Genomic DNA, 20,705 nt, shown 5'->3' with positions numbered 1-20,705 from the left:
CTGAGTTTTTCTTTAAATAAGAAAAAGACTAGTAACTCTCCAGGGCCTGGAGCCATGTAGGCATGCTGCACACTAAAACATTAACAATTGTACAACCATATGTGTAGTCTGACTCTGAAATTAGGAACATGACATTGATGAACATACACTGCTATTTCCCAAATTTGGTGGGAACCCATCGAAATAATGACACTTTTTCTTTTATATCAGGGTTCTTTACCTTGGCTGCACATTAGAATCAACTGGAGTCCTTCTAAAAACAAATAATGCTCAGATTCAACCCCAGAACAATTACATTAGAAACTCCTGGAAATAGGGCTCAAGCTTGGTTCGTTTTCTAAAGGTTCTAGGTGATTCTAATGTGCTAATCCCACAATTCTAATCTGTTAAATCTGTGGAGACCACAGACTATAGCATCGGCATCACTAAGGAGCTTGTTTAAAATGCAATATCTCAGGCCTCAGTCCAGACTGTATCAGAATCCAAACTGAATTAGAATCTGCATTTAAAAGGGGCTTCCCAGTGATTCATAATCACATCAAAGTATGGGAAGTACTGGTAGGTATCAGTGATTCTCACCTCTGGCTACACAATATAGGACTAAAGGACTTTCAAAAAATGCAAATTTTTGGGTTCTACCCCCTGAGATTTTTATTTAATTGGTCTGAGGAGGACTCAGAATAAATATTTTGAAAAATCACCCCTGAGTACATAAACTGTGCTGCCAGGGATGAGAATCACAATGCTAAGTAGGCAATGGCAATGATAGGCTAAATTCAGCAAGGAATGCCTTTATGAGAGGTGCTATGAAAAATAAGGTTTAACAATATTCCTTTTCTCCATGGTTACCTCGGAATTGGCACAGGGAACAAATGTGATCTGTCTAGTGTGGGGTATTCTAGTAGCATGTTTAAGAAATGTCTATTTCATGTCTCTTCCATAAACATACATGTTGCATTTTTTATTCTTTGTTATAACTGTAGTTTATTAGTAACTAGCTCTATTTGCATAATGACAATAACCAAACTGGAATATGCTACTCTTAGAGACATGACTCATGTTTTATTTTAACTCAGTGACAAATAATTTTAAATATTTATATTAAAGCAAACATGGAGATATTATAGAGTAAAATATACATTTTTTGTGAATTTTAATAAAACACAAGGCTTCAAAGAAATTTTGTGCTTTTAGTGGACATTTCAGGCTGTGCTCCAAACCTCCTAGTAGAATGGATTTATTTTCCCTCTGCCCTTGGGACTAGTTCAGAGGGAAAGTTTGAGGAACACTGAACCAATGGAATTATTTGAAATATGACATTCTTAATTGACTTTCAAATTAAGACCTTTCAAATTAAGGTTTCAAATCCTCAGCAGTTGGAGGATCTTGGCTTATCTCAAATGCTAGAAATACTGTAATATTTGTCACTTCAATCCCAGCCAAGGGTCAAATGCAGTATCACAAATAGAAGGTAAAATAAATTCTAAAAGTCATTTTTGGGGGTTGACAACTTTATTCACATGATAGCTATAGGAGCTGACAAAGACTTCCTTTAACAATTTCTTTCTTCTGGCAGTTGATTTAGAGTTTGGTTGCTGAGTGTGGGATGAAGGGATGTGTGGTGAAACACACCAGGCGCTTGTTAGAATTCTATGTCATCAGGAATCTAGTTTATTTTTAACCTTGTGGCTTGTCTGACACATTTGCAGTAAGAGTTGGGGAATAAATCTAATGCTCCCTGGCAAACACTTGGCAGCCATTGAGAGTAGCATCTTTAGAGATCACACAATCAATCCTAGCACTGGAGGCAGCCCAAATATTGTGCGAACAGGTCAGAAGTGCTGTGGGGTGCCAGAAAAGGCATCCCATGACAGCAGTGGGATCTCAGCACATACAGAAGACAGTTCTGGAGTGTTGCAGTCAATTCCAGGAGCTGTGGTATCTCAGTACTGATAGGATCTCACAAGGAGCCATATAAGGATAACTGTAATCAGGACAACGGTGAAGTTGAGACACAGCTCCCTGGTGGATCGTTCCATTCTCAGAGCAGCTTGGTGAGAACTGAAGGCAGACTTCTGAGGGCACACAAAAGACCTCCTGCTTGTCCTTACCTCCTAACCGAAAGTAACAAAGAAAACATGAGAAATTAGTGAGCATTCTTTCCTCAAAGGAAACAGAAGCATTATGGAAGAGGAACGTGTTGGCTGAATTGTGTCCACCCTAAATTCACATGTTGAAATCCTAACCCCTAGTATCTTGGAATCTGACTATATATTTTTTATTTTTTTATTGAGGAATGTGACTATATTTGGAGATAGTGTCTTTCAAGAGGTAATTAGGCTAAAATGAGGTCATTAAGATGGGTCCTAATCCAATATGACTGGTGTCCTTAAAAGAAGAAGAAATTAGGACATAGACATGTACAGAGCAAAGACCATGTGAAGACACAGGGAGAAGATGGTCATATGCAAGCCAAGGAGAGAGGCCCCAGATGAAATCAGCCCTGCCAATACTTTAACTCAGATTTCTAGCCTCCAGACTGTCTTTGGACTAGAGCTGTTACCCTTCCCTGGGTCTCCAGCCTCCCACCGACCCTGCAGATTTTGGACTTGCCAGCCTCCACAATCACATGAGCCAATTATATCACACACACACACACACACACACACACACACACACACACATATACACCCTATTGGTTCTGTTTCTCTGAAGAACCCTGACTTATGCAGAGATCCTGGCTTTTTTTCCTTATGTCAAAACGACCAACATAGTCCTCATTATATTGTTGCTTTGACAAAATAAAAAATATTACATTTTTCTCTCTCCAATTTCTGTGTGTGTGTCTGTGTGTGTGATTGCTTTGCTAACTTAGAGTACCAGCAAGCAAGGTCACCAAAACAGAAAACATGTTGTGGTTTAGTATTGTTCTTGCTTTGAATTACATATAGAAGTAGGATACCATAAATTTTCAGGTTTCAGGCTGCCCTATCTTTGTCTAACCCTGTGAAAGCATGAACTAGTTCAACAGCTGCTTGGCCTCTTAAAAAAGCCCTGCATTGAGCACAGAGCTTACTGGGGTCAAACAAAAGTCCCTCACATAACAGGCACTCAGTCCAAAGAGCAAGTGTAAACCACATGAGTACTTCTATTTCAACAAGGGCTTGTGCCAGCTATTTTTAGTCAAGTCCAGAATGTGCCTATATTGTAAACACTTCAAAAAGCAAGGGTGGTATCTTTATAGTCTGTACAGGTAGTACATGCAGGAAACCATACTTTGAGAACATAAAAGTATTGCCTCCAGTGATGTGGCATAATTGGTACTGTGTATATGCAAGCTAAATGAAATTAAAGATAAAATTTTAAATATTTAGGACAAAAGTCTACTATGGAGTGAAAAAGTTTAGGGGGAAAGAGCATTTTGTTTATTTGCTAAGAGTGGAAGTTCAGGGGGCAAGAAATGTTGTTAGCAAGATTTTGGCCTGAATGGTATTTTTAACCATCTAACCTGACTGAATTATTAATTGTAATTACTGTATTTGTTATATTATTAGTGTACCAAATTATTAATTGTATAAACCAGCTGAATAATCCTTTTTCATATTATGTAATTGTTGGTATAACAACCAAGTTCAAATAAGATGATATCAACCAGTAGGTTGTTGAATCTTAGTTTAAAATATGACCAATGATAACTGATTTATGTTTCATTTTCTTTTTAATTCTTATTCATATTTTTGCCCTCCACGTGAAGAACATAGTAAATTTCCAATGAAAATCTTTACAAAGATTTGTTTGAATGAGAAAGTAAACAGAAGAAAAGGAAGTAGAGAGAATGTGTGAGAATGTACACAAGAGCAGAGGGGAATAGGAAGGTAAGGAGCTTAGGGGTAAAGGAATCTAATCTAAAGATACTAAAGCAGATTCTTCCTTATAAATTTATTAATAAAATTGAACCCTGATTCAAACACAAATTTGTTTGGGTAAGTTCTGAAGAAATACAGAGATATGCAAAAAATATGCATCCCTATTTATAATGATCAAAACAACCCAATTCAGGGAGGGCAAAATAACCATCTCACCAAATCTTATTAGATTAAAGCTCTTAAGTAAAGGGAATCGTGGATAGTGGCCCAACAAGAACATACTCAGAAAATGTTGCTGAAAGTTGTCCACAGCTTTGTTAATGTGACCTTCACAACAACTCTGTGACCTTTACAACTCAGGCAAGTTTTGTCTTGATTTTTCTCTCTCCCAAGATTATAGGTGAGAAACTGACTTTTAGAGAGATGTTAAGTTGTTTCTGTAATGACACATAGGAAGTTACAGGCAGAACTAGAACTGGCAGACTGGAAATAGTTGCTGGAATTGTGGTTACTCCATAGGAGTGATTACATGAATGAGTTATTACTGCAAATAACTGTCCTGGCTAGTGTAAATTTTCGACTTTTGGGAAAACAATTTCACATTTTTAAATTAAGATTAATAATGCTCATTCCCTTTTATCCAGCTATTTCACTACTACTCTAGAAACTCAAGCACATATATACCTGGATACATATACAAGAATGTTCATAGCAACATTTTCATATTATTCCTAAGCTGGAAACAACTCAAATGTTCGTCAACAATAGAATGGATGTGAATTGTGGTATAGTCATACACTGGAATGCTATAGAGCAAAGAAAATATATGAACTACAGCAACACATAATAAGACGGGTGGATTTCACAAACATAACTATTGGGCAAAAGAAGAATTTACAAAGAGAAACACAGAATGTGATTCCATTTCTACAAAGCCACAAACAGGAAACTTAATTATATTGTTTAGGAATGCAGAGATGATAAAACTATAAAGAAAAGAATGGATAAGATTATCTCAACAATTAAGATGATGATTACCTATGGTGGGGCAAAAGGGGAAGGTGATGAAGAATGGACTTCTGGGGTGCTCCAATGATCTATTTCTTGGCCTGGGTGATATTTATACAGGTGTTGCCTTAAAATGATTGTTCAAACGGTATGTATTATGCACTTTTCACAATTTTTTCAATAGTCTCTGAATTGACAGGCTACCCATAACACTTATTTATTTCCTATGGTTTACCTCTTACTATTTCTTGCACTTTGATGGTGAACATAAACATTTGTTTTTTTATGTATATTTTTAAAATAATAAAACACAGCATTAAGGTGAGCATTTCTAATGAATCCAATTCAATCAACACATATGCTAACTGTAGGGGGTGGACTCTACTTTCACACACATTTATACCAAAGTTAAGTAAAACCTCAGATCAGCGATCTTCCATTTTTCTGCTGTTAACCTGCAAAGACAATTTTGGCTTCATTTTGAATCTTTCCTGAAGTCAAGATCACACCATATGATCTAAAGTGATTGCCATATGGTGAAATAAAAAACTCTGAATAAATTGTTTGACATTGACTTTCTTTGAATGGACACTTTGAAAAGATGGAAGACATACTTTATGATATGGAAAAAAAATTTTAATTGGAAGGGAGAAAATGCATAACAAGGTAAAAAAAAAGGAAAACAAGAATCAATAATATTCACTTTCTACTTTAAGAAATACTGTGTACAATAGGCATTGCCTATTTTATTAAGAAATGTAAATATTCCTCTGCTTTTCTCATTTGCAACTTGTACACGTATACACACTGTATGCTAAGCTTAAAAATCCTGCTGTTACCTGAACAGGGTCAAGGACACACTGGGCTGCAGTAGGCTTCTCCTCTCTCTCTCTCCAACGTGGGCTCCAACTCCTGCTCGTCTCCCAGGCTGTCTGGACTCCTGGGCTCTGGGCAGGGCCTAAAGTAGTCTGAGGGAGGTGGCAATCACTGTGATGTCATGAAACATCTTGAAGGAACAACCTCCAAAGGTTGGAGGCTATTTGTGTTTAGGGGGACACGGAAATGTGTTGACTAAGGCTCTTCCTTTGGCTGCCAATTTGTGTTAAAAGCCCAGGGACTTAAAATCTTTTCTTTCCAGTTGACTTTTGGTACAATTGATGTAGGTTTTAAACTCATCTTTTACATCTTCATGAGTATCTCTAACATGTTTAAAACATTGTAAACCGAGAGTGACAGACTAATATTAGCAAATCTTTGCTGCATTTGGCTGCCCCCCCACCCCCACTCAGCATATGAGGGTGTAAAAATGTGACTTCATTTAACCACCCATATTTTCAGCTTTTTGAAATGTGAAGAATTCTCTGCTTTGCGCATGCACACCCCAAACCACACACACGCACCAGAATTCAACAGGCATCTTTTACCTCCTTCAAAATTGACTTTAGTCCAAGTGGTGAAAGCTATCTCCCCAGTCACCTGTTCCACATAACTTTCCAGCTAAGTTACACATTAATATACAGTTTCATCTGAAACAGCTGTGGAAGCCATGGTATATATATATATATATATATATATATATATATATCTGTCAATATACTAATACAGCAGTAAACCCATACTGTAAACTTCAGTCATTTGGATAGATAGGGGGTAGCAGGAGAACTGGTCAAAACTAGTGAAAAACATGAGTTATAGGACATATCTGAAAGAAATAAAACTGTATAACTTTCAAATATAAACATTAACTAAAACTAGACTACTAAAATGAGTTTGTAATCAACTTTTCAGGTGTCTGGAGGTAAATGGAGCCTCTGAAGTGTTTAACTGAACTTGAAAACCTATCAATTAAACATGACCTTAGCAATTGTGCTTGTTCATCAGATTCTTTCTTTACAGATAATAGAACAAACCTCCCCTCTGAATTCCCAGTTAGGGTTAATCAAAATAATACATTCCCAGAAGACATAAACAAAATTCCCTATTTAGTTGTGTTCATAGCCAAACCTTTCCCCATCGTTTCTCATGCACTAGAAATATTATTAAAGGAAAGACTTTCCATTTCATTTCTTCATTTTGATATAAACCTAATGATGGGGAATCTTAATATAACATTCTGTTGTCACATGCCTTGTAAAGAGACAGCTTGCTGAAGTGACAGGTAGTATATAGTAATTATAGTGCAGTCAAACACTGGCAAATTCCTTGAATGTAGTCAGATTTCTGTCTTTTGCTTCCAAGCACTTGCCAGATTGTCTCAAATGCTAGGAATATTTTCCTACTCACTAAGCCACACCCATCCCTTCTTTAACCACTCAAAATTATTTTTTGTCCAATTAAAAAGTTATATATTTATTGTAAAAAATTTGAAAATGTAAAAGTATAAAGAAAATTTAATATCACCACCCAAAAGGAAAAAAAACCTTTATATTACTTTTTATTCATATTTGAGGTTGCATAGACACAGTCTCAAATTCACAAGATATTTTGGTAAAAGAATCTGATTCTTGAAGAATCTTTACCTTTTTTAATTCTTACAGGGTCAAATTACTTGTACTGTACCATGTGTTGGTATTGAATTTATGGGACAAGCATTTATTTTGAATATGATGGAATAGGAATTAGCTCTGCAATATTTAATATATTAAATACAATGGGGAAATGTTAACATATCACAAAACAGCTCACCAATACTGTCAATTTAGTTGAATTGGTCAATTTCAATGACCAATGAAATGTAACTTGAAGGATAAATCCATGAGTCAGTTTAGTTGTTTGGTTGTCCCATTTAAGTTTATCTAGCATTATACCAGGGACTGTTGTGCCCGGTGCATTGACAAATTCCCAGATACTTCAGAAACTTCTTGACATTAGTGGTTTATTCTGTGATATCATAAGAGAGTGGGATAACACTGAGAATTTAGCTGTTTTTCAGTCTGACATAACCCTCTCCTGAAGAATATGCAAGCCACCCAATGTCACATGACAACTATTCAAAGGCCTAAGGTAGAGTTTAACCCTGAGGATCTGCAAGTCCATTAAAACAAACAAACAAACAAAAAAACTCACTACCAAAGAAAATTTGTCTCTTTAAATTAACTTAATTCTGCTGGTATTTTCTTTTCTGTGAGCAATTCCCATGACAACATCCATATCAGCTTTCAAGGTGCTGCTCTTCCCATCAGCAGGAGGGCATACTAAATTACTAATCTTCGATATTATTTATATGCCTATTAATACAGAATTTAGCCAAAGGCCTTTTGTTAAGAAAACAACATTCACATTGACATTGGTATTTAAGAGCTAACTGACATTTATCTCCTCCCACCCCATATGGTATATACATTCTTAAGTGTAAAATATTATACCCTTTGAAAATCAATGGTGAGTTCTTATGCCTGATTAAGAGCTAAGCCAACTTGTTTAATTTATTCCTAATTTCCATCCAGCTTTTTACTTTGGGAAGCAAAAAGTGAAGACCTCATGTCAGTCCATGAATTCAACAAGTCTCTGACACAATGGGAGAATTCAGTAAGGCCTTGATGAATGGCGATAAGCTCTAAGCACATGACAGTAATGAGTATGATGATTATGGTGCCTCTCTCACCTTCACATCTTCACCTCAACTGGTCATGCAGCTGCACAGAAACAGCTTTCTGCTATTCTCTGTCATTATCCTAAATACATGAGTAGAAACCCAGAGAAAGAGGAAACCATATTTCATTTTTTTTCTTTTTGGCTGCGTTGGGTCTTCGTTGCTGCGCGGGCTTTCTCTAGTTGCAGCGAGCGGGGGTCTAGTCTTCGTTATGGCGCACGGGCTTCAGTAGTTGTGGCACGTGGGCACTAGAGCACAGGCTCAGTAGCTGTGGTATAGGGGCTTAGTTGCTGGGCATGTGGGATCTTCCTGGGCCAGAGATCAAACCCATGTCCCCTGCACTGGCAGGCGGAGTCTTTTTTTTTTTTTAAGTCTGGATTTAAAAAAATATATAAGTTTATTTATTTTTGGCTGTGTTGGGTCTTTTTTGCTGTGCTCGGGCTTTCTCTAGTTGTGGCGAGCAGGGGCTACTCTTTGTTGCAGTGTGCGTGCTTCTCATTGCGGTGGCTTCTCTTGTTGCGGAGCACGGACTCTAGGCGCGTGGGCTTCAGTAGTTGTGGTGCATGGGCTCAGTAGTTGTGGCTCGCAGGCTCTAGAACACAGGCTCAGTAGTTGTGGTGCACGGGCTTAGTTGCTCCACGGCATGTGGGATCTTCCCGGACCAGGGCTCGAACCCATGTCCCCTGACTTGGCAGGTGGATTCTTAACCACTGCACCACCAGGGAAGTCTCAAAACCACATTTCTTGAAGCTCTCTCCATGTCCTTGAAAAATTAATGATTATTATTTTTATTTTTAACCACGTGTAGCACATGTGTGATTTCTGTCTCACTAACTGAATTTTAATTTCAAAGGCAGGGATAGTTTCTTGTATTTCTTTTGTTTCTCTGTGCATCAAACTGGTGAAGAATCATAACAGATGCTCTAGAATATATAGAAAGGGGCTCAGTTTGAGCCTCTATCATATCACATCTCCTAATGAGATCCGGACATGTCTGAGCATGCCAGGCAAACCTGAGTAGTGGAAATTGAGGTCAGCATCAAATCTACTTGTAAAAGGACCTAGAAGCTACCTGGGAGAGCAAACTCCTCTGAAGGGAAGTGATCAAGAAGATACATGTGGTTCAGCAACAGGGAGAATAGTTAGTTATTCCACTGGCATATAACAAATTCACTGTGTTAGTCTAGGTCCTGTGAGAAGCAAGATGCCAAGATGGGACTAAATGTGCAAAAGAAAAATGTATTGGGGGAAATGCCTGTGAGAGAAAATATGAAGGAGTAGGGGAACTAAGATAGTCATCAAACAGCAAGAGAAAGGGGAAAAAACAAAGAGAGTTTGGGTAGAAGCATCTTAGACTATAATTCAGTTCCAAGGAAAGTTTGACAAGGCTGTTAAGAAACCTCATATCAAAGCCATCCGTCAGAGGTGACCGATGTCTCTCAGGATGCCAACCTTCATATTACTCCCATGCTCAGTTCTTGACTGAAAGCAGCCAGGGAAGCATGGTCTCTGTGCAAACGTGATTATGATTTCAGAGCGCAGCAGCTGGAGTCCACCTCAATTATGGTTCAGTCACATGTGAGAGACACATTCTATGGCCACCATACTCACATACTACCCACCCTACTCCCCTACAGCTTGTTGTCTGGGTCCTAGGGGAAGAGAGAGCTATGGATAAAAACTCTATAATTTGTGACAATTAACCTCAACAGTGTAGAACACTGAAAGGGACAGAGAGTTTCTCCCTCTACCTGTGCAATCTCTTGGACCTCAGTGCATCCATGGAACCAGCAATGTAATATTCTTCCATTGAAGTGGCATGGAGCCTAGCAGAAGCAGAAATCCTGATCAAGACTTCCTTGCAGTTTATATTAAGCTGTGCAGGCTTTAGTTGCAGATGGCAGCAGAGAAGAGCTTGAGCTAAAGGGCAAGAAAATGGCAGACACTATGTGGTAGCCAACAGTATGTGTTCATGAGCACATGTCAACCACACCCTAAAGCTGCTAGAAATAATCAGGAGAAACATTACATGGGCATGCAGTCTTGCATAATAAGTGGGAGCAAGAGCCAGAAAAATACGTATTAGTCCTGTTTATAATAACCCATTTAGGTCCTGGATTGGTGAGGTGACACCTGTTAACATCATTTGACTTGGAACCAATTAAATTCCTCTTCTCTGGAGCAAGTATATTTCTGCTCTATAATAAGATTCTGCAAGCAAACAGCTTTCTCTCTGCCCATTAAACATAGCTGCCTAAGGGGGGAAAAAAAGGAGCAGTCAAAAATGTGTTTACTACTAGGCTAATACCACCTGCCCTCAAAACACACCCAGATTTCAGATTGGTTTTGTTATTTTTCTGATGGAAAATAAAAATTCAGCAATCTTTTGATGTGCTGTTACTGAAAAGTTCAGGGATATTCTAGCCAGACACACCCACTTGAAACATTCTTTTCCTTAGTGAATTTGATCAAGAGTATTTTCACTGAATCTCTCTTGAGAATCTGTCGGTTGGAATAGCACAATTGCAGTTTCTGTAAGAATAATATAGATCAGACAAAATTGCTTGTTGTTCTCTGTGAATAAGTTCATTTGGCTTTAGCCTTTGGCTATTAAAGCAGAGAGAACAGAGTCGTGAAGAATCATGAAAATCTCTCTCTGCTCTCTGTGAATGTAATGAGAAAACAAAAGTGCCTAGTTGTAGTAATGTAGAAGATTAGCTGGATGCAAGATACAGGCTAGGTTTCCTTTCAGATGAGGGATATGCTATCTCTGAGGGTAATTGGGCACTTGTTCTACAGCCTGGGGAGTAACCTAACCTTTTACACTTTTACAGTAAGTGAATGTAGAGTTGCCAGTGCCTAGTATTCTGGGAATTTGGGCAGCTTATCTGGGAGAGATGGTTCAGGTCTATTCTCCTTAGCTTGTATTTTGTTGCTTCTTGCTCCCATTTGCCAGTGTAGAACAGAAAAGGAGGTCTCTACACTTCAGGCCAATTATATCTGTGTCTTCATGGAGGTACACATTTTGTGCTAACAAACTAACCTTTTCTTCTTCTATTGTATCTCTCTTTTGCTAGATGTTACAGCACTCACCAGGCACTTAACATGTCAACCACTCCTACCGAGTACCAACACAAGCACAAGACATCCCTGTGCTACCTTCTCTATGAGCAATTGCATCTGCCAAGAACCACCACTGCTTGCCTTGGGTATTGACCTTGCCTATAAGACATGTTTCCTCTGCAGCCACCTCTGCTGAGTACCACATCTATTGACTATTGAAAGTAACAAACTTACAATTACTTCCAGAGCAAAATGAGGCATTGGGGTGAGGAAGTGTGTCTCTTTCTATGTGTTACAAACTGTTGAGGAATACCAAAGGAATACTTCCTCACTCTCACTCCAGTATCTTTCCAGACATAAGTTCATGGGGAAGTTCAGCCAGGGAAGAAATAGTAGTAGGCATCTTGTTATTTCAGATTCATTTCCTCCCTTCACTACTAAGATTTGATACTACACCAAAATTTCATTCTCTTAGGATGAATTCTCTTTCAGGAGGGGCCTAAGTTCCCAAAATAAATCAGCTTCTATCAGGCCTGCTCCATCAGTAAATAATACATGCATTAATATATCTTGAAGTGCATCAGTAGACACAATTTAGGCATAAGTTGAGGTCCTACCACATTAGTGCCCTTAGACAGGTAGTGCAGCATGCTGTGCTTTCTACCAATTATCTTCTCATTGGAGTCAGAGTAAAAATTCTGTTCTCTGCACTACAGATAGAAAACATATCATTTCTTATTTCAGTGGTTTCCTGTAGCTCCCAGATTAGGTTCAAATCTTCAGCTGCCGAGGCAAGGCTTTACCATGATCTAGCTTCTAAACTCCCTGACCTCCTCTGCAGCAATCCTAAATCTGCAGTTCCTCAGATGTTCTCTCCATGTGTGCATAAGCCATTCCCTTTGATTATACCATCCTTTTCCCCTTTCCTCAACACCTCCCACCTTTATTTGATGATTAATAACAGTACTTGATTCAAGGGTCACATTCCCTGATCCTCAAGGTTGGGATGGATGAACCTCTGTGATCTATGTAGCCCTAGGCACTATTGATTTCACTGGTATTGTCAACACTAACATTTCTCTCCATCTCCCCTCCTTAAGAACAAGGATTTTATCTCTCACGCATGTAGACCCAGTGGGTAGGCTTGCAGTGCATGCAATGTAGCGGGCATTCCATAAAAGTTTGTTAAATAAATATATGTATGAATATAAAGTAATTAATTAATAACTGTTCACCTCTGGAGAGTCATAGGCAAATAAGTGTTTTAAAAATAAAATGCTCAAGGGATCAATTCAAGAAGATATAACAATTGTAAATATTTATGCACCCAACATAGGAGCACCTCAATACATAAGACAAATGCTAACAGCCATAAAAGGGGAAATGCACAGTAACACAATCATACTAGGGGATGTGAACACCCCACTTTCACCAATGGACAGATCATCAAAAATGAAAATAAATAAGGGAACACAAGCTTTAAAATACCCATTTGACAAGATGGACTTAATTGATATTTATAGGACATTCCATCCAAAACAACAGAACACACTTTCTTCTCAAGTGCTCATGGAACATTCTCCAGCACAGATCATATCCTGGGTCACAAATCAAGCCTCAGTGAATTAAAGAAAATTGAAATCATATCAAGCATCTTTTCCGAGCACAATGCTATGAGACTAGATATCAATTACAAGAAAAATATCTGTAAAAGAACAAACACATGGAGGCTCAACATTACACTACTAAATAACCAAGAGATCACTGAGGAAATGAAAAAATACCTAGAAACAAATGACAATGAAAACACAATGACCCAAAACCTGTGGGATGCAGCAAAAGCAGTCCTACAAGGGAAGTTTATAGCAATACAATCCTACCTCAAGAAACAAGAAAAATTTCAAATAAATAACCTAACTTTACACCTCAAGCAAATAGAAAAAAAGAACAAAACAAACCCCCAAAGTTAGCAGAAGGAAAGAAATCATAAAGATCAGATCAGAAATAAATGAAAAAGAAATGAAGGAAACAATAGCAAAGATCAATAAAACTAAAAGCTGGTTCTTTGAGAAGTTAAACAAAATTGGTAAACCATTAGCCAGACTCATCAAGAAAAAAAAGGGAGAAGACTCAAATTAACAGAATTAGAAATAAAAAGGAGAAATAACAACTGACACTGCAGAAATACAAAGGATCATGAGAGATTACTACAAGCAGCTCTATGCCAATAAAATGGACAACATGGAAGAAATGGACAAATTCTTAGAAAAGCACAACCTTCTGAGACTGAACAAGGAAGAAATAGAAACTATGAATAGTCCAATCACAAGCACTGAAACTGAAACTGTGGTTAAAAATCTCCCAACAAACAAAGGCCCAGGACCAGATGCATCACAGGTGAATTCTATCAAACATTTAGAGAAGAGCTAACACCTATCTTTCTCAAACACTTCCAAAATATAGCAGAGGGAGGAACACTCCCAAACTCATTTTACAAGGCCAACTTCACCCTGATATCAAAACTAGAAAAACATGTCACAAAGAAAGAAAACTATAGGTCAATATCATTGATGAACATAGATGCAACAATCCTCAACAAAATACTAGCAAGCAGGATCCAACAGCACATTAAAAGGATCATACACCATGTTCAAGTGGGGTTTATCCCAGGAATGCAAGGATTCTTCAATATATGCAAATCAATCAATGTGATACACCATATTAACAAATTGAAGGATAAAAAACATATGATAACCTCAATAGATGCAGAAAAAGCTTTTGACAAAATTCAACACCCATTTGTAATAAAAACTCTGCAGAAAGTAGTCATAGAGGGCACCTACCTCAACATAATAAAGGCCATATATTACAAAGTCACAGCCAACGTCGTTCTCAATAGTGAAAAACAGAAACCATTTCCTCTAAGATCAGGAACAAGACAAGATTGCCCACTCTCACCACTATTATTCAACATAGTTTTGAAAGTTTAACCATGGCAATCAGAGAAGAAAAAGAAAGAAAAGGAATCCAAACTGGAAAGAAGTAAAACTGTCACTGTTTTTATCCTAAAGATTTGGTAAAGTAGCAGGATACAAAATTAGTGCACAGAAATCTCTTGCATACTTATACACTAACGATGAAAAATCTGAAAGAGAAATTAAGGAAACATTCCCATTTACCATTGCAACAAAAAATAGGAATAAATCTACCTAAGGAGACCTGTATGCAGAACACTATAAGACACTGATGAAAGAAATTAAAGATGATACAAACAGGTGGAGAGATATACCATGCTCTTGGAGTGGAAGAATCAACATTGTGAAAATGACTATGCTACCCAAAGCAATCTACAGATTCAATGCAATCCCTATCAAACTACCAATGGGGGCTTCCCTGGTGGCACAATGGTTGAGAGTCCGCCTGCCGACGCAGGGGACATGGATTCGTGCCCTGGTCCGGGAAGATCCCACATGCCGCGGAGCAGCTGGGCTCATGAGCCATGGGCGCTGAGCCTGCACGTCCAGAGCTTGTGCTCTGTAACAGGAGAGGCCACAACAGTGAGAGGACCACGTACCACCAAAAAAAAACAAAAACAAAAACAAAAAAACAACTACCAATGGCATTTTTCACAGAACTACAACAAAACATTTCACAATTTGTATGGAAATACAAAAGACCTCAAATAGCCAAAGCAATCTTGAGAAAGAAAAACGGAGCTGGAGGAATCAGTCTCCCTGACCTCAGACTATACTACAAAGCTACAGTAATCAAGACATTATGGCACTGGCACAAAAACAGAAATATAGATCAATGGACCAGGGTAGAAAGCCCAGAGATAAACCCACTCACATATGGTCACTTTATCTTTGATAAAGGAGTCAAGAATACACAGTGGAGAAAAGACAGCCTCTTCAACAAGTGCTGCTGGGAAAACTGGACAGCTACATGTAAAAGAATGAAATTAGAACACTCCCTAACACCATACACAAAAATAAACTCAAAATGGATTAAAGACCTAAATGTAAGGCCAGACACTAAAAAACTCTTAGAGGAAAACATAGGTAGAACACTCTATGACATAAATCACAGCAAGATCCTTTTGACCCACCTCCTAGAGAAATGGATATAAGAACAAAATTAAACAAATGGACCTAATGAAACTTAAAAGCTTTTGCCCAGCAAAGGAAACCATAAACAAGATGAAAAGACAGCCCTCAGAATGGGAGAAAATATTTGCAAATGAATCAACTGACAGAGGATTAATCGCCAAAACATACAAGCAACTCATGCAGCTCAATATCAAAAAAACAAACAACACAATCCAAAATGGGCAGAAGACCTAAAGAGACACTTTTCCAAAGAAGATATACTGATTGCCAACAGACACATGATAGAATGCTCAACATCATTAATCATTAGAGAAATGCAAATCAAAACTACAAGATATCATCTCATACCAGTCAGAATGGCCATCATCAAAAAAATCTAGAAACAATAAATGCTGGAGAGGGTGTGGAGAAAAGGGAACCCTCTTGCACTGTTGGTGGGAATGTAAATTGATACAGCCACCATGGAGAACAGTATGGAGGTTCCTTAAAAAACTAAAAATAGAACTACCATATGGCCCAGCAATCCTACTACTGGGCATATAACCTGAGAAAATCATAATTAAAAAAGAGTCATGTACCAAAATGTTCATTGCAGCTCTATTTACAATAGCCAGGACATGGAACCAACCTAAGTGTCCATCAACAGATGAATGGATAAAGAAGATGTGGCACATATATACAATGGAATATTACTCAGCCATAAAAAGAAACGAAATTGAGTTATTTGTAGTGAGGTGGTTAGACCTAGAGTCTGTCATACAGTGAAGTAAGTCAGAAAGAGAAAAACAAATACCATATGCTAACACATATATATGGAATCTAAAAAAAAAAAAAGGTTCTGAAGAACTAGCGGCAGGACAGGAATAAAGACGCAGACGTAGAGAACGAACTTGAGGACATGGGGAGGAGGAAGGGTAAGCTGGGATGAAGTGAGAGAGTGGCATGGACTTATATATACTACCAGATGTAAAATAGATAGCTAGTGGGAAGAAGCAGCATAGCACAGGGAGATCAGCTCGATGCTTTGTGACCATCTAGAGGGGTGGGAGAGGAAGGGTGGGAGAGATGCACAAGAGGGATGGGATATGGGGATATATGTATACATATAGCTGATTCACTTTGTTTTACAGCAGAAACAAACACAACATTGTAAAGCAATTATACTCCAATAAAGATGTTGAAAAAAAAAGATGCTTAAAAAAATGCTGTAATTTTTCACCAACTTACATGAGAGATCATAGTGATGTTTACAAGACGTGTAGTAACTTGAACTACTGAGGATTTCTTGATCTAAGAATAGTATATTCTAGGCTTCCTACCACTGACCAAGTCTGACAGTTGTTTATTAGGTTGGCACATGATATGCTTAAAGGGATGACTTTCTCTGCTGTTGAAGTTGAGGAACAAACGATGTAATTTGTTGCAGATTTTTTTGGAGAAAACTTAAAAATTTAGAAATGTAAAAATAACTTAAATGTTCCTACCACACAAAAGTAACAAATCTTAATATCTTTTGTTACTCAATTAGGTTATTTGGACCCCCAATTGGGCCCTGTTCCAGCCGAGGCCTCTGCCTTGGCAGGGAAAATTCTTTTACTGTTTGGGTTTAGTTGAAGCTGAGATGAAAGCAGCACAAGCTTTGTTCAATTGTCAGAGAATGGAGAAGTGGGAACTTAGTTCACAAATCAACTTCACACTCGGGGGATGATTAAGGCAAGAAAGGGAGGCATATGCATTGGTTTTCTGGGAATACGTGGGGTTCTACCTGGACCTGGAGTGCCACCTCTTTTCTGCCCTTGTATGGTCTTTGGAATCTGGGTCAGAAGCCAGTCAAACCATCATGGTGTGGACAGGCTGAGATCTTAATCTGATTGGTTGGGGAGTCAACATCATCAACCTTCTAGTTACAGCTGCTCTGCGGTCTACATGCTTGTGGTCAGCATACAGTTAATTTCTTCCACCTGGTGGGGGTTTCAGTATCTGCAAAGCAGCTCAAAGGAGATAGCTCAGGATATTATCTATAGCCCTTGAGGAGGAACTAAAAGTCCTTGACTTTGTTTAATGGCTAAACTATTATTATTTTGTTTTGCTTGAATGTTTTCCTTTATTTCTGTATTTTCTCATTTTTCTGCTTAAATGTATTTTTTGTAAGTTGGAGGCCGCAAGCCACAACTACTGAAGCCCGCATGCCTAAAGCCTGTGCTCTGCAACAAAAGAAGCCACTGCAATGAGAAGCCCACACACAACAACAAAGAGTAGGCCCCGCTCACCACAAGCAGAGAAAGCCCATGTGCAGCAATGAAGACCCAAGGCAGCCAAAAATAAATAAACAAATTTATATTAAAAAACAGCTGCTATGATTTTGATGTATAATCCTAGTTTTGTAATTAACCTTTTTAGATTTAGCATCCCAATTACGCTAGCCTGAATAAGTAGGTTTCCCTTTTTCTTCTCTGAAACAGTTCGTGTAAAATAGATACCTTTCTTCTTGTTAAGTTTGCAACAACTGGTCCATTAAACTCTATGGGCCTGGTGAACTTTCTGGAGTGTCAGGTGAAATATCTGACTACTGATTTCATGATTTTTCATGGTTATAGATCCTACTTAATATGCTTTCTATTTCTTCTTAAATCAATTCTGGCAATTTATTATATTAATAGAAAATTGTCCATAATCTGTTTATAATTTTATTAGTATCACTTATCATTGTATTCTTCTAGATTTTTTCAATTTCTCTCTGATCTATTGTTATGCAACCCACCTTTAGAACTTTTTTTAAAAAAGTAGAAGAAATAATATAACAAACCCTAAGTTTTAACAGTTATATTTTGCCAATCTTGTTATATTTATTATTATCTTCCTCACTTTCCCTTATTTTCTCTCCTTTTTCTTTCCTTATTTCTTCTAGAATATTTTAATGGAAATCCTGGAAATCGTGATCATTTCATATGCATGTTTAATTGATAACACTGGGTTTTTTTTTCACAGTCACCACATCATTATCATACCTAACAAAGTTAAAAATAATTCCAGAATTTTTTCTTGTTTCTGGTTGAATTATTGTCATTGTTTCTAGGTCTTTTTGTTCCTAGTGTTATTTAGTTTTGCTTTTTTCCCACTTCTTAATGCATCTTGCTGTTTTATTACTCTGTTTGCTATTTAATTAAATTCTCATTTAACATTTAACATCTCATGGAACATCCTCATTCCCTTAAATTTTCATCAATAATATTATAATACATAATGAAACTCTACCTGAACTTCTCAAAGAGTTAGAAGAGTCCTGATATAATATAATGATGGAATGCCAGACGAATCATTCAATGGGAGTATATATATATATATATATATATATATTTCCTACTGACCTTCTTATAATTCCTAGAAAATAATAAAAACAAAGTAAAACTAAGATAAACAGAAAAAAAACATTAGACAAGAAAGGAGATAATACAAAATATTCAATCTACCATCACTTTTCTAAAGCTGATAAATCTTCATCTGTACTAATTATTAAAAGACGTTAGAGAAATTTCTATTTTCAATGAAGCCTGCCCCTGAACTTATCACAGAAAGGAAGATCTTGCTGATAAAGGCCAGTACTTCCTTTCATGAGTATATAACATGGTTATATGGTCTGGCTGTCATATTTTTTTAACTACTTATAGAATAAATCTTCACAAGGAGTTTGGTTGCAGCAAAATATAATTACTAGCCAGAACTATTTCCACCCAAACTTTTAATGAAATGCATAGCTCTCTTCTCTCTTTAAGAATAAAACAGAGATAAAATATTTTTATTATTCATTACAACTAGCATTATTTTATTTAAATAAAATTAACTTTTCTGATTATAAAAGTAATACATGCATATTGTGGGAAAAGAGAGAAATGATAGGAGGAAAAAATTAAGTAGAAAATAGCAACATTGGGACTTCCCTGGTAGCACAGTTGTTAAGAATCTGCCTGCCAATGCAGGGGACATGGGTTCGAGCCCTGGTCCAGGAAGATCTCACATACTGTGGAGCAACTAGGCCTGTGCACCACAACTACTGAGCCCGCATGCCACAACTACTGAAGCCCATGTGCCTTGAGCCCATGCTCTGCAACAAGAGAAGCCACTGTAATGAGAAGCCCACACACTGCAAAGAAGAGTAACCCCCACTCTCTGCAACTAGAGGAAAGCCTGTGCACAGCAAAAAAGACCCAACACGGCTATAAATAAATAAATAAATAAATAAATTTATTTTTAAAAAAGAAAATAGCAACATTAACCACTCTCAATATTTTGTTTTTCATAACTGAGAGCATAATATCACATACTCAGAACAAATGAACAGAGGCATGTTACAGGAGAAGATCTGAATAAGCAGTAGTCATCTGTGGAGTCTCTGTGGAGGGGTTGATCAGGAGGGAATTTTTTATTTCTTGCTTTAATCATTTATAAACAATTTTTATGTTTTACTAAGAAAAAAATTAAATTCAATAATAAAACCATATTGTGAGGACTAAATGGAAAAAAGTCTATTCTCTTTATATATAACCTTATTTAAAACGTTCTTATATTCTTATATTTTCTGTCCTAAATTCACATAGAATTGTAGAAGCTATGAGTTGAGAGATTATTGTGTCTAATCTTCTTCCATAGATGAGGAAATTAAGGTAAAGAGAAGTTAAATAACTTGACAGCAAGGTCATATCTCTAATCCCTTTGACCTACATGTTACAGGTTATTATTAATTTACTTTGAATAGTTTAAATGCATGTGCATTTTACTGATCCACTTTGACACTAGTCTGGATATGGCATAAGCAGTATTCTCAGTCATTAAGAGCTTTTCCCAGCAGACTAATCCAAAGTAATTCCCCCTTGTTATTCTCTTTCATAGCATTCTGTTCTTTCCCTTTACAGCACTGACTACGAATTTTAATTCTATATTTACTTGTGCTTATTTATTGTTTTTCTCCCCTACCAGACTCTAAACTCCTCAAAGACTAGCCTTAACATTCATTCTATTTTCCATAATAAACCTAGTGCCTAACACAGAATCTGGTATGTAATGGGTGTT

General features: G+C 37.3%; 1 protein-coding gene across 2 annotated transcripts in view; it reads right to left on the bottom strand.

Moving 5' to 3' along the window:
• Positions 1-1,140: 1,140 nt before the first annotated feature.
• Positions 1,141-20,705, bottom strand: part of SLN (sarcolipin) — a 78,408-nt gene continuing 58,843 nt past the window's right edge. The window contains exons 1-2 of one of the 2 annotated variants that reach the window (XM_027082411.1): positions 5,714-8,666; positions 1,141-2,114 (exon numbers count right to left, since the gene is read on the bottom strand). In XM_027082411.1, the coding sequence (XP_026938212.1) occupies positions 1,944-2,039 (96 nt within the window). In that variant the 5' untranslated portion in view covers positions 2,040-2,114; positions 5,714-8,666 and the 3' untranslated portion in view covers positions 1,141-1,943. Of the gene's footprint in view, positions 2,115-5,713; positions 8,667-20,705 lie in introns of those variants that run through there. The other variant, XM_027082410.1, reaches the window with a different exon arrangement.

Source organism: Aethalodelphis obliquidens, unplaced genomic scaffold (genome assembly GCF_003676395.1).
Source record: "Aethalodelphis obliquidens isolate GAN/ISIS:26980383/991018 unplaced genomic scaffold, ASM367639v1 scaffold46, whole genome shotgun sequence".
Taxonomy (NCBI): Eukaryota; Metazoa; Chordata; class Mammalia; order Artiodactyla; family Delphinidae; genus Aethalodelphis; species Aethalodelphis obliquidens.
This window is presented reverse-complemented; position numbering and strand designations above follow the sequence as displayed.